The 15,546-nt window shown below is 39.9% G+C and overlaps 1 protein-coding gene across 3 annotated transcripts in view; it reads right to left on the bottom strand.

Annotated features, from left to right (window-relative positions):
* Positions 1–4,204: 4,204 nt before the first annotated feature.
* Positions 4,205–15,546, bottom strand: part of LOC306867109 (dual specificity protein phosphatase 8-like) — a 47,141-nt gene continuing 35,799 nt past the window's right edge. For 2 of the 3 annotated variants that reach the window (XM_079412630.1, XM_079412631.1), the window contains exons 4-7: positions 8,344–8,510; positions 8,069–8,228; positions 7,661–7,784; positions 4,205–7,386 (exon numbers count right to left, since the gene is read on the bottom strand). In XM_079412630.1, coding sequence (XP_079268756.1) covers positions 6,333–7,386; positions 7,661–7,784; positions 8,069–8,228; positions 8,344–8,510 — 1,505 coding nt within the window. In that variant the 3' untranslated portion in view covers positions 4,205–6,332. Of the gene's footprint in view, positions 7,387–7,660; positions 7,785–8,068; positions 8,229–8,343; positions 8,511–12,202; positions 12,698–15,546 lie in introns of those variants that run through there. The other variant, XM_079412632.1, reaches the window with a different exon arrangement.

Raw genomic sequence — 15,546 nt, 5'->3', positions numbered from 1 at the left:
CTAAATTTGAAAGAATGTTACATTCTTGTAAATTAGAGAAAAAACGTTTTACTTTGTTTAATTAAAATTTGTTAATAAATGAAATATTTGGTGCAAAATAATACATACAAAAATTATTTTACATAAGTTTTTCATAAGTTATTTTTACTAATATTTCTGGCAAGAGTTTATAATATATATATATATACATACATATATAAATATGCACAGTACACACAGATATATTATGTAAATAAAAACTTTTATTTTGGATGCGATTAATTGTTTGACAGCATATATATTTATATATGTGTTTGTGTGTATGTATATACTTTATATACACACACTTTATACTTAATTCTTCTTCTCTCTTTCTTTTTTCTTTTTAACAGGACACAAAGAGGACAGTATGCAAAACATACTTCCAATTCAATTAGCATTAGCCCTTGAAAGCTGCTACATTGCGCTCAAGGGAACATCAGCTGCAGGTTAAACAGTTATTAAAATAATTACACTCCAGGTTTGTAAAGTGGTCTGTTATAAATTGTACTGGCTGTGTTCAGATTATGGCAAAACCTTTTTTTAATTGACTCTACATTGGAAGGCAGCCACACTAACATAGCATAAAAATGCTATAAAGTGCATAAATACATAATTTTGTGGCACCAAAAATGTATAAAATTTGTTATGGTAAGTCTCTGTGGTTTTTCTTTTATAGTGTAGAAACATTTTCACATGCTTTTGATTTACGGTCATTCGAGGACACAGGCAATGGGGCAAGAAATCCCACGGAAAGTTACCTACCGACTCCAGCAAACGCAATTGAAGAGAATTGTTGCTATGATGTAACAGTTTTATAAGTAGCCATATTTAAACTCTGGGATCGGAGAGCAGTCTGGCACACAACACGGCTGCATCTGGGAACAATCAGCTTCAGTGGAACTTGTCACTCTCATATTGAATAGCTTATAATACACACATTTCTTGCACTCAGACAAAAACCTCCACTGTGTTAATTAGGCAAGAGTTAAATATGGTTTATTGAATTATAACATAATGCATTATTATTCTTTGAAAAGGAACCAGTAACATTTGAAGCAGGTTTTGAAGAGCTTTTTAAAGCCTGCTTATGAACCTATTTATTACTAATCTACACTAAAACAAACCAAGGGGACGTTGGAAATAGATATTGTCCACATCTATGTGAGTGATGAGCGAAATTAGTAATAATTATACTAATGAGAACAGCAAGAAGAATAGAAAGAATATTTGGTGCATAATAATAATAATATAATTTAAAAATATATACAAATGTTATTTTTACTAATATTTCTGGCTAGACTTTATAATAACTAGTAAGAAATATAAATTGTAATTATATACAAGTATTATTTTTAATAACATTAGAAATGTAAAAAAATACAACAACTTAATAACAAATGAAAACATTACAAAATTAAATAAGCGTGATTTAGTACACTATTTACTCAAACGTTACTAAAAATATTTGATGTTTCATATTTTGAATGTTATTAATGTTATGGGTTATATATTTTAACTTATATAACAAAAAACTAATAAGAAACAGAAATATAAAAATGATTAAAAACAATCAAATGTGAAGTGCCACGCAGGGAATTCTGGGAATAAAATGTATAAATTACAAGATTTAAAATTACTGTAAATTATAAGAGGATTTTCTTACTTCCAAAAACTGCATTTAACAGTATTTTACTGTAAAATTACTGTAAGGTTGGATCTATTAGGGTGTCTCCCTGTATATAGTAAGGGAATGTATTATTACCAATTAATAGGTTTTACCGTTGCATTTTTACAGTCATCAGTTATCATTTGAATTTTTTTTAGAAATTGATAGTAAATTGACAAATAATTACAACTTGTATACACACACACTGTAAAAATATATTTTAAAAGTATTTCATATTTGAACGTACATGACCTGCTATAAATGTTTTTGTAAATAGTTCATATTTTCTCTTTGAACCCATTTAGCAGTGAGAATGAAATCTGCAGCCACAGCATTCATGTTAAAAGCTTTGATGGTGATGTGAGGGGGGAAGACAGGAGGGTCTTTTGTGTCGACTGCATGTCATCATGCGCTCATCGTCAGCTGGGCTTCCGTAACCATTATCCCTCCAGAACACGCAGTCCAAACACTGCCTCACTCGACTTACTCAACAAACATCTGATTACGTGTATGAATCCCCCACACCCCATTTCATTTGCCTTCATTTTTCTGTACAAAGTAAAATTTGTTCTATTAACAAATCACACAGACCAAAAGCCACAGATGCCCACACAGTTTCTCATTCTCTGCGCTCACATTCGAAAGCAAGACGAGGAATGAAAGAAAAATCCCCAAGCCGAGTGAGCACAGAATGGTATTCTCGAGTGGGAAGTGGGGAATTTTTCCTCCTATTCCCAATGGATTTAGTGTTCCTGGTCATACGGAGGGCCTTTCTTACTGTATGGCTTTCACCTTGACCCCACAGCTCTGTGGGCGGCTGGGTTTGGACTGGTTTTTATACCACCTTCTCCTCTTTCACAGAGGCAGACGATAAAGACAGGTCTTTATTGAGGGGAACAATGTTGAGGAGTTACAGCACAAGAGACAGAGCAGTATATGCAGAACTGCAACAAAGGTCAGGTATGCACTGTATGTCTCAGATCAGTTCTTCTCAACTGCTTTTTTCAATCTGCCAAAATTATATAAACATTCGTACAAACATTTTGCTATAATTTAAAGGAATAATTCACTCAAAAAATGAAAATAGCTGAAAATGTACTCACCCTCAGGCCGTCCAAGATGTAGAACAGATTTGGAGTAATTTAGTATACGTCACTATTTTGTCCAGAAGCAATGGTTTTGAAGTTAAAATGCCTTGATGGAATTGTTTCTTAGAAATATGCAGCTTTTCGCTTCACAAGATGTAAACTGGAGTGGTGTAGATTATTGTGATGTTTTTATCAGCTGTTTGGACTCTCATTCTGACGGCACCCATTCACTGCAGAGGAGTGATACAATGCTACATTTCTCCAAATCTGTTTTGATTAAGAAACAAACTCTTCCACATCTTGTATGGCCAGTGGGTAAAATTTCAGCAAATTTACACATCTGGGTGAACAACTCCTTTAACGATGCGCAGTTAGATGGTTTGTTGCATTTACTATGTTTTCCCCTGCATCCCCAACCTTATTGGACCATATTTGCGAGCCATTTTTTCATATATATATAAATATATATAGATCAGAAAAGTTCATCAAAGTTATCCTAATATGAACGAATTTTGGTTTTAGGACAACTTTGATGAAAGGTTTTGATCCACTTCAAATGTTGACTAGAGTGTGTGTGTGTGTGTGTGTGTGTGTATATATATACATATATACATACACATATATTATATACACATGTATATATGTATGTACGTGCGTACGTGTATAGTATATATACACGATATATGTCAGAAATGGGCTTCCATAACATTCTGATGAACTCTTTTTTCATAATTTTTTTCTCTGATTCAATAAATATTTATCTTTTTATCATTTGCATAGAGAGTCAACAGAAAAGCATAGAGACGGCAATGCCTACAAACTTCATGTACTTTACCTCATTACCAATCAATCGAAGATTGCCACCGGATAAAAATAAATAAATAAAACAGGTAAAACGGGAGACTTTTTGTCTCAATTTGTTCCTCGCATTCTGAGTTTATATTGCAATTATGATTTTTAAAATTCAGGAAAAAGGCAAAATCGTGAGATATAAAGTCAGAATTACAAGAAAAGAATTGAGATAAAAAGTTAGAATTACCCTTTTTTATCCTGTGGCGGAAACATTAAATAGAATGTTAGAGAATTATTTACAATATGCAAAAATGAAATGTCGATAATTCATAAACACTTTTTTTTCTGATCATGCACAACTATGCTACTACAAAAAAAAAAAAAAAAAAGGAAAAGAAAATCACAAAACTTTCATATTTTGTAATGTTTGTATTTAGTTTCATCGTCACAAAATGGGTACATGTGGCGGAACAAGCCTTTCAAAAGAACCTGAGGTATTTTGCGTCAAGCAGCCTAAGGTATCAAGATTTTCTCTTTAAAAAAATTCCCTATAATAATTAGTTTTGTTGATATGATGCTATTCACACAAAATATAATAATAAGTTGCCAACTATTTAACAATTTCAGCAAAAAAGGACAGCCTGCATCTTTTTATTACATGTTTAAATAATGAGAACAATGTCTTTAAAATTATAGTACAGGGAAGGAAAAGGAAATACAGGTAATGTCTCACACAAGGAAAAAAAAACTTACAGCAGCACAAATACAAGATTTGCCATACAGAAAAGCTAACTGAAAAACACAGACATAAATAAATGGCTGAACTATCTCCCATGGAGAGGGCAATCCCATTCACATTTGCACACACACACTTTCTGTGTTATATTTAACCTTCTGAGATTCTGAGAGAAACAGAGCGGATGAAGGGAAAATGGGAGTGAAGGAGAGAAAGAGTAGAAGAGAAATCGGTGCTAAAGAGAGATGAAGAAAAGGGATAAATAGAGAAAGCTCAGAGCTCAGACATTTAATTGACTCATTAAAAGCTCCCCTGAGAAGAAAGCAAGCAGAATGTATTGTCACCATAGTGCAGATTCTGTTCTTATCAGTTACCGGTCTTTCATATAAAGTTTATGATCCAATAAAAACTAGCTGATCAGCAGACATAACTGTCAGACCATCAGCCAGGTTCAAATGCATGTAGTTGTGTATCCTTTTTTGCTGATGAAAAGGTTAGGGGTTTATCTCCTCTCCAAGACGCCAGTTTATAAGAGCATCTGCAAAGGGTCCTTCTGTCAGTCATTCACAACATCCATCCACACATCCTCCCGCAATCAGACCCAAACAAACAATAAATAATGTCATAAATATGCAGAACAAATGGGGGACACAGACAACCCCCTTTAGAGTCCCTGTCATTTTTTCCCTTCATTTCGTCTTGTGTGCTCGTTAATACAAAAATCAAATTCTTGAAAATCAAAATGAGTCGCTACTCATTTTACAATTCTGGGGTGTCATACATATTTTTCTAGATTACTCTAGAATATACATGCTGGATTAAAGTCTTTAATAATTCAAGCCAGCAGGCTGGAGAGACAAACGAAAGCCATACCAAATGCTTTAGTTTGTGACACACTGCAGGACATCAATGGTTACACGTGATTTTTTGTAAAGCGCTGTGGTACCCTTTTAATGAGAACGTTCTAAAACTTCCCTCTTAAAGCAACAGAAAGTGCATTTAAACATCAGATAATTCCTGATAATAACTGCACTCCCTTATAAAGAAAAAGGAGGACAAAAAAAACGAAGTAAAAACACATATTGCTTGTAGTTGCGTATCAGTTTTGCGAGTGTATTTTTGTAAATATCACAGAAAAAGAGAGATCAACACTGAAAAAGAGGAAAAATAAAAACTCCACAATCTTTATATTATTTCTCATTACCAGAATGAACCAGTAGAATAAATTAAAACTGTAACTAAGAAAATTACCAAAAAAAACTACTTTAAAACGTCCATATGTATAGTTCATATACTATTTGTTTGTAAGGAAAACAGCAGCCTTGACGCATGCTTAGTGAGAGGAACTTGGGTTGCACAACAGTTCGCGCATCACCACTTGGGCACAGGAGGGGAAGGACAAGACCCTGAAATCTGGGTAACAAAAGAATGACAGAGAACATTATGGGACAACGCCCACAGTGCGTTTCCTTCATGACATGCCTGGTTCCTCCTCCAGGATTCCGTGAATGCTGGGATACAGGAGCAGGGCGGACAAGAGTACTGCACAAAGAGGCCTTCACTCAGCCAGTAAAAGCATGTACCACCAAGGCTTAGTCTGTGCTGACTCCTTGTGCTGTGGTGGTGTAATGTCCAGGGCAGCGTAATAAAAGAAACAAGTGTGAGCATAACAGCCATGCTTGATTCTCAATACACCAAAAGGCTGGTAAAGCTTTAATGAGGAATAGGGTGGTCTGTTTCTAGAGTGAGGAAACGAGGGATTCTGCCACTGCAGTCTCAGATCGTTGTCATCTGGGGATGGCTATGGCTTAAAAACAGTAGAAAGACAAAGTGAAGTCAATCTGTGTCCGGTTCCACCGGCTTAAAAAGACAAAAAAAGTCCCATTTCTGAGAACTAGTCATTATTGACAAGTCTATGAACTAATATGAATGTTCCACAGCCTTGCCAGGCCCACTCTTAGTCATCCTTGCTCATAAGTGGCGCCTGTTCGTCTGTGCGTTAAAGTCCCCAGGGGCTGTGCAGGTGATGTCAGGATACTTCAATGATTTCCATGCTTCCAGAGAAGCTGGACTGTTTGCTGATCTTTCCCAGTTCCTCCCTTGAACGTGTCTCCGATATGCCCTCTTCAAACTCCATCTGACAGCTGCGCCGCTTGAACTGCTTATCAGCAGCACTGGAAGTGGGAGCATCCTCGTGCCAGCTTCCCCTCGAGTCCCGTGGCTCCCCCACCTTCTCCCGCAGACGCACAACCTCACATGGGCCAGGAAGGCTGCTGCATCCCAGTGCAGGAAAGTGTACCGCCCCTCCTCCGCATCCGTTACTGTTCATTGACTCTGAGCTGTAGAACCAAGGGGCTTCACCTGTTGGCGTAACAGGGGTCGTGGCCTGTACGGTGTCTCTATGTTTGGTCCACATGGGCCCGGTGCCCAGAGTGGGTAGGCTGAGCAGCAGGGAGGGCTTCAGATTGTCGTCAAGACTGGGACTTTTGTGTGCAGGGAGTGAGTGTCCGAAGTGCGAGTGCACAGGAGAACTTCCAGCGCTGCTACCATTGTGCTTGCTTTTCCTCCGCGAACGAGGTCGGGAGCTGCTCTCAGGAAAGAGGCCTGGAGATTCAGCTAAACTGGGGCTGACAGGCGAATACTGGCATACGCCATTGGCTTCTCCGGCCTCTGGGCTATCCAGCTTGCAGAGTTTGGGAACATCTTCGGTATGCGCAGGCGTGAGGCGAGGACAGTGGTTGGGTTCGTAGACCGATTTGATGTCAAGTGAGAAAGAGCGTTTGAGCCGGTTGGTGTCTAGGATACGCTCTGCTGACAGATTCAAGCCATTAAAACCCTGCTGGAGGGAGGTTGGAGAAGGTAGCTTGGTGTCCAATTCTGTGCTGTCCTTCTCAGCCTCCAGACGACCCTTTTCAGGATCACTGGAAGATTCTCCTCTAGGTTCTGACAATTCCTTCAACTGCTCCAACTTCTCCTGACCCGAGGACAGAGCCTTTAGCAATCTCAGACCTTTCTCGAACTCCAGCAGCTGTCCCAGGAAGTTGAAGTTGGGTGATATTGAAGGTCTGCGGTCCTTCACAAACCTGGAAAACACAAGATGAATAAGAATGATTACCCTAAGGACAAATCCGCATATATGGAAAGGAAGACATCTTCAACACAAAGACACATCATGTGAGTTTGTAAAGGCCTTGAACAAAAATGTGTTTAGGATGGCCAAGACAGGTATTGTTTACAAGTGTTTCTATGTGATCCATTTTTTATATGTTGCAAGAAATGGATATAAAGTTACAGCTAGCAGAAAATGTCTTTCTGAGACTGTGCAATTTAAGCTGCAGGGTGTCTGAGTGAGTTTACCTGTACGCGTCATCTGATGACAAGCCCATTGTCTTCATGATATAAGCGATGGCGATGGTAGCGGACCTGGAGATGCCAGCTAAACAATGGACAATGACTCGACAGTTGGAAACCTTGGCTTTGTCTGAAAGGGAGAAGGAAAAACAGTGAGCAAACACAAAACATGCAAGACAACCAAATACCTCTTCAGTGACAAGCCAGAGCCCCCCCCCCCCCCCCCCCCCCCAAAAAAAAAAAAAAAAACTTATTTCTGCAAATATGATTTGAGGATCAAATTTGTTCTTCCTAATACCATCACGGGGGTGCTACTCACTTTTCATGCTAACATGTGAAGTTCACTTGAAGAAAATCAATCATCCAAGGGCAACTAAATCAGTTATTTTCCTATTGTCACAAGTTGGTTCTTACCAATAAACTCATTGGTTTTGTCTAGCCATGGCAGGAGTTTTTCACAGTAGTTGTCATTGACGGGAATGCGCATGAAATGGCTTTCGGAGATGAACTCTGGCTTTGGGCAGGTGTTGCTTGCATTTAACACATATGTGATGCCATTTTGAGCCATCAGATCCTGAGAGTGCAAAGAACCAAGGTATGAATTATGCAATGTGACTACTACAGTTTTGGAAGTTTTAACAAATGAAAAGTTTCTAACATTCCAAGACCTCAGTTACAGTCAGCTGTACCTTGTTGAGCACATCTTTTTGGGAGCCCAGGTAGAGATGGGGCAGGATTCGTGTGGGACCAACATTTGCCACAGGCATACATGGCTGAGACAAACTCATAGGCAGAGTGGCCACTGGCTTGCCTTCACACAGGCCTGGGAAACAGGATGAGAATGCTGCAAAACCACCTAATGAAACAGAAAAAGAGAGAACGTGTTAGGAAACAAAATGACCCCCTACCTATGTGATGGAAGAAAGACAAGACCAACAAGAATGCTGGATTTGGCGACTGTCAACATTGTCATTGTTGTAACAAGTCGTTATGTAAGGGATGCAACTCAAAATCTCTCAAGCAGGACAAAGAACTTAAAGAACAACCTATAATAATAAGAGGTATATTTCAAGTCAAAACCTTTCATACTAACAAAAGACATGCTGATGTCACACATAATTTGTCAAAACCTAAGCAAGAGCGGATTCAGATGTTGCCAATTCAGATTATGCCAATCTAGGTCAGTGCACGTACAAACACAGCAGCAAAGGCCAGTTGGCCTAAAGAAGGATTCTGTTTCTTTAAGAGGCGGGTGGCTCAAGTTTTGGCATTCTTCTGCTGGAGCTCCTTTTCCTGGATGACCTAATATCCTCAACTGAACAATTGCGTCAGGCTTAGAGAATGAGGGTGGTCACAGGTGCAGACCAAGCCCTTGATTCATAGCTCTAGGGCGTTGGGTGTCTGGACAGCGATGCACACACGTACAGATGCAAGGTAAAAACCTACAAATGCACTTACGTGCATTTATAAGCAGCTGAATTAGAATGCATTTGTGTAACAGGGAAAGATGGAAAAGCGGAATGGAATTACAGAGGAAGAAATTAAAGTTCTCATTGAGCTGTGCAATGCTGCCAGAAAGCGTGAGCCCCAGCAGATGGGGTTAGACCTTAATCGCAGATGAGCTCCATGAGAATCTGGGACATGGTAACCCTGGGAGCGTGCACACACAGCAGTCAACTAGGGAGCCATGAAATCATTTCATCCCGGCCAAGAAACAGTGCAATAGTCCAAATAAAAGTGATTGTGTTAAACAGATCTGGGTGGGAAGGAGGAGTTAAAATGAACAAGTCAATAAAATGAGTCATGGCAAATAAAGAGTGAGGTGATAAGAAGGTTTACAACAAAGAAAAGCGTCAGCCACGCTCAATGTCATTGCATGACTTCATTCAGAGTCTATACATGGGTGATAAATCATGCATCAATTAACCGTGAACTTTAAAAGCCACCTGCTTTGCCCTAACTGACAACAAGGAACACCTGTCCCTCTTATCCATGTGCAAATCACCATCTAAACAACTATTGTTTGTTTGGAGGTGCCTGGTTCTTTAAGAGCTTGAGTGACAACCTGTCTGTTTCCTGCTATTAATGGCAACGGCTGGTATAATGACATCATCTCTCAGCACAGAAGACAGAGGTGATTTGCATGTCACTCAAGCAGAACCAACGGGCCCCTGGTGCCTCCTCCATACGCTCTCGAAACCAGTGGTAGATGAATGACTGCTGATCAAATGTTCTACGACCCCCATACTGGTTCAAATACACCCTTCCCCCCCAAACCACATACACAAAAACGTTCAAACACATTGATACAACATCAAATCCTGGATGTCTGTTCCCCATCCCCCAACTGTAACTCCCCTCACCGGCCCAGTGACATAACTGCCTAAACAAGGGTTGGTCATTATGTCAACACTGTCAGCAATACCCAAGTAAGACTACAAATTTTGCCTGGTTAAGGCTTGTTAGAACCGGCTTCTTTTCCCACATCTCTCAAATGCATTACTTTTGCCAAAACAAGGAAGCAGTGCTGACCTCCCATCCCTCTTCCTTGAACTCAAAGGTCAAGGATTTCAAAGGGCATCTGGGATCTGTGAAAGCAAGACCACAGCTCAAAAGGCAAGTGGACAAGATCTCCTTTGGAAGTGATCTTTCATCCCCTCAAGGATCTGGAATATTGTCCTGCTTCAAAGATCTACAGGGGTGCTTTATATAGCTTCCTCGATAGTAAAAAATAAAAAAATGTGTTACTGGACCATAGCAACACAAACAGGAACACTTACAGCACCACATTGTTGAAAAGCCAAGAGAGGAAATACTTGAGTGAGGTCATCAGCTATCATTTCTAACTGGGCGGTGGTGGTGACAGTTAGGATTACAAGGAAACCATAAGCTTCCGTATCTGTCTTAACATCTTGCTAATGTTGAATCAACGAACGCCTACTTTTACTTTTTCAACAGAAATATGAACAATCATTTGCACCTTAAGCAGTCAAGTTGAAGTGTTTCAAATACGTATTTAAAACAAAATGATATTCTCACTAGATGTTGCGAGCATGTAGGACTCTCCGAATCGAATAAATATACACATGCACAATGCACAGACACACACGACTGACTTAGGCAATATTGGTCACTTTTAAAGACTCCAGTTACGTAAGAGGGCAGTGGTGACGTTTCTCAAAACCACTAGGCATATGAGTACAAGTGTGTTTTCAGCAAGAGAAGTGTGCCAGGGTCAATCTCACGCTGGACGAAAAGGCAATGTGCCACTCGCATACTTCCTCTATGCTTTTTTTTCTCTCTCTCTCTCCAAAGCTTACATAACCTCCATTTACCATCCAACTTTCTCTGACGTGCCTCAGACCTCAGTTCTTCTCAAAAGTGCAATAACCTCTCTCGTACAGAGGAACCATAACATCATGGAAGAATTTATCTGGAATTGCAGGATGAATAGCTTTTACAGAGACTACAATGCTCAGGTCACCACATACTTGTGTGATACTTACCTAAATTCGACTGCAGCTGCAATACCATACTACTGTGCAACAAAGCAGACAAGGTAATAAGGTTACATTTTTCGGATATGGCCATGAGCCACATTTGTGTTTGATAACACAGAGTGCACAGTTCATTAACTCCACCCTTTGATATCAGTTCATTGTCCTGCGGCACCTGACCTCCATCTTTTAGGAGCCCCTCAGTTTTTCATCTTTTCAGCTGAGCTGTATAGCCACTCTCACACAGGCTTCCATTCAAGGCTCTGCATCCAGCAGCATTGATGGGCCCCTGAATGAAACTAATGCACATCAACACACACGCACACACATACGAGTCTCCAGATGCAGAAGACATGACGCCATTGAGGAGCAGCCCCCATCTGTCCCCATCGCTGCACGCACACACACACTTATTAGCATCTCAATAAAGGCCCAATGACATCATTGCACACATGCATGCTGCACAATGAGGAACACAAAAAACAGCAGGGGGTTGGTGGCTACCTCATCACTCCCGGCGCTTTGTGTCATGCTTGACAGATTAGAAGTGTTAAACCCCAGGACCTTGTATCATCGAATCATTAACTGTTGGCGCTATTACAATTATTACATTTCTGCCCTAAAGCCATTATGAAAACATAGACGTCACTGCAATAAAATTAAATTGCTTGGCAAAGTCCAGCTGTTTAACTTTTACTTGGTGACATCAGTAGAATGCACACGTAACTCAAAAATACACTTGCATGTGTGCATAACGTTGTGAAGCATGAACACACACAAAGCAACTGCATTAATATATATACTCAAATCAAATAAATCCTATGTACGTCCATTTAATTTTCTACTATTCTAGGAGATAATCCTAGAAGCGACCATAAATTTATGGTCGAAAGACTCTGAAAATAGAATTCTAACATCAGCCAAATATTTGGGACTACAGAAAAGAAAGAGGAAGATGATGAATCCTATCGTATAACCTCGACCCAACACGTGTTTGACAGGTACAGATGGGAAAGCTCCATCGGTCCAGGTGACAACAGATGATACACACCTCTTAGCTTGCGTTCTTTCCTCATCTTGCGGACTCTGATTTTGAGCCTCATGTCTGTTCGCTGGATCCCCGGCCAGAAGCAGTTCTCCGGAGGGGATATGACCACGTCTAGGGGCATCCGCACCAACCAGTCCAAACCGCAGTCCAAGAACTATACTTCCGAAAGGTACTGGGTACCAAAGAAAGGTAAGATCCTAAAAAACACTTAGGAGGGAAACTCCACAGGAAAGCAGCAACAACTGCGTCCCCCCTCACAGAAACGAGGGCAGAAGAAGTGTGTGGTCTTTCCTCAGGAGCGCCACGGATCCTTCCTCGATCTCATTCTGTGTGGCAACAACTGAAAGTGGAGCTCGCTATTGTTGTACAGCCTCCGTTCAAGTCTTTCCCCGCCTCTCTCTCTCTCTCTGTGTGTGACCTTAGAGTGAATGAGCTCATTTGCCGTGAGCATAGACTGCCCTGTCTCTCTCCTCTCTCGCTTACTTTCACTCTGTCTCCCCCTGTCTTTCCTCTCTCTCTCGCTCTTACTGTGTGCGAGCTGAATCTGGCTTACGAGTAAGGCATGTAACCACATTCCTTACTCACCGAGCAAATATGCAGCCACCTTAGGGGCCCACTCAATATTTTTCTGAAAATGAAAAAAATAACCCCCTCAACTGTATTAGACTGCAAGTACACATAATATATGTACACAGATGCGTTTGATCTTCTCTTTTCACACTTCTCCTAAATGCGTTCGATTTACAATAACAAAGCGTAGTACATTTTAAATTGCAAATTTAAATTCAAATATATGCATCTTGTGTGCATCTACAATTATAATTATTTCTACCGAGAATGCATTTTCCATCTGAATTTTGCATTATCAACCACTTTCCTGATGTATTTGTGGACATGGGCCTTTTCTACTATTTTGATTTAATATTGTGAAAAAAGCATGCAGCTTTTGTTTCCGCTCTGATAGCTGCAAAACTATGGCGAAAGTTGTGGGTGAGTGTTAGAATCAGGAATGCAATCTGAATTTCATGAAGCGACGAGAACACTTTTCGTGCACAAAGAAAACAAAATATCGACTTTATTCAGATTGAACCTGATGGCAGATAGACTATTTTGATGATGTCTTTTATACTTTTCTGGGCCTTGACAGTGTTAATTACTTGGCAGTCAATGGGACAGTCACAAGCCTCCCGGTTTTCATCCAAAATATCTTAAATTGTGTTCCGAAGACAAAACCAAGCTTTTACGGCTTTGGAATGACATGGGGGTAAGTGATTAATGACAAAATTCTCATTTTGGGGTTGAGTAACCCTTTAATACCAGGTGTAAATGACCTAAAATGCCCCGGTAGTTCAAGCCATATAACGTCGCACTAATAAGGGTTCTATTTCCAATAAATGTGTGGACATACTAAATGCATGACAAACACATCAACACAAAAAAGTCTAACACATCTGGACATTCATGTGCTGTAAGAGCACACCAGCCTAAACATGCTAAAATTGCTGGTAGCAGAGAGAACATACCAGGAAGTAGTGCAATGACTGTTCTAAAGTGCATTATTGCATGTTGCAAACACATTTTGGTTTAGTCAGATGCAATATAAGCACATAAATCATTCCTGCTGAAAAAAGACCCAAGTCCAGGCTGATTGATGCTGGTTAGTTCTGTATCATTCACTACTTTGTGAATGTTTACTGCATGCATCAGGAGTAAACATCTCAATGGCTGAGTATGATGCTTGTAAAGGTGCAGTAGGGATCATCTATCAGGTGAAGCAGAGGAACCACATCATTCATGCATATGTGCAGAATATGAGTGTTGCCACAATATATTGAATGTATTTCTACAGCACTTTTGGGATCTACCAGAGGATGGTGTGTGCATAGAAGAGGAATTTTGGTGCGAATGCGTGTGTGGAGTAGGAGGGGGTTAGCGCTGATAGCGCTTGTTGTCAGAGCACCAGTGACATGCGATATGCGGATACATCAGTCCATGATGTAATGCTTACAGGGCCCCAACTGTCATGCCGGAGGTGTGAGGTAGCCTCCAGTTGAGCGCAACGCCAGCTCCAATCACTCAACACTCACTCGTGTGCATCAGTCTAAGTGTGTCCAAATCCCTCTGTCTGTGATAAAACAGCGTAAAATTTCGCTGGAGTTTGACATACATATCACATAAATGGATCCCAATGGGGAATCTCTCATTTACACTCATGATATGGGGCGAAGGAGGTATGATTAAACTTCTAGATGTCTTATGTATACAAGCCATAAGTGAAGTCATGATGAAGTCATGGAAAGAAAGAAACACAACACGTGTGTGTAGACATTACATGCTTTGCATGTGTAGCTATATCATTTTACCGCCAACAGATACGTGCCATACTGCAATAAATGTGTCTTTACCCCTGGGCTGAACGATTAATCATAATAAAACAGAAACTGCGATATGACTTAGTGTGATTATCAAATCGCTCGCAGTTTTATTAAATAAGTATATGTGCTGTGTGTTTCAGAGTGAAGCACCATCTCTGCAACTGCTCTTGAGTTTGGGAACGCAACATGCGCCAGCCATCTTCCTACTGTTGCAATGAGAAGCGCTTATAAACAAATGAGCTCCCTGCAATTTTCCAAGATAAGCTGGTTTAACATTTGTGTGATATTAAAATATGAAGTAAATATTATAAATATTAGTAAATAGCATTGTGCTAAGCAAAGCAAACTTTCGTTTTTTCAAACACAATTAGCTTTTTTCACATTTCAGTTTTCTTCCCCAAATCATTCAGCCCCTGGTGTACTGCTCTACTGTTAATATCATTAAATCATCATCATCCTTTGTTGCACCCACCTGCTGATGTGCTTTAATCAGACACACATGGCCGCAACAAACGTGCTATTTTAATTTGAAGTGTCAACTCAGACATATCCCAGCCGTTAGACAGCAGCCCACAACGTTTTTAGACGTAGGACTTTCCACACACGTGATGGTGACACATTTAAATACCACTAATCTGGGTAACATACTCTTAAAGAGTAAAGGCTCCAAAAGGGTTTTTTCGCAATGATGCCATAGAAAAAAAACACATTTTTGGCTCCCCAAAGAACCTTTTAATAAACAGCTCTTTAAAGAAGGATATTAAATGTTCTTCATGGAACCACCGATTCCAATAAAGAACATTTACTTTTAAGAATTTAGGAAATGGTATAGTTAAGTGATCAAAACCAGTTGCGGATTTGAACACACCAAAGGGTGCTCCATGAACTGTGTTCTTGAGAAAGACAGGTCCCAGATTGCTTGCTCCTGTATTAAGTGTACTGTAAATCACTTTTTCCTCTTCCAACTACTTC

Source organism: Barbus barbus, assembly GCF_936440315.1.
Source record: "Barbus barbus genome assembly, chromosome: 48".
In the NCBI taxonomy this organism is placed as follows: domain Eukaryota; kingdom Metazoa; phylum Chordata; class Actinopteri; order Cypriniformes; family Cyprinidae; genus Barbus; species Barbus barbus.
This window is presented reverse-complemented; position numbering and strand designations above follow the sequence as displayed.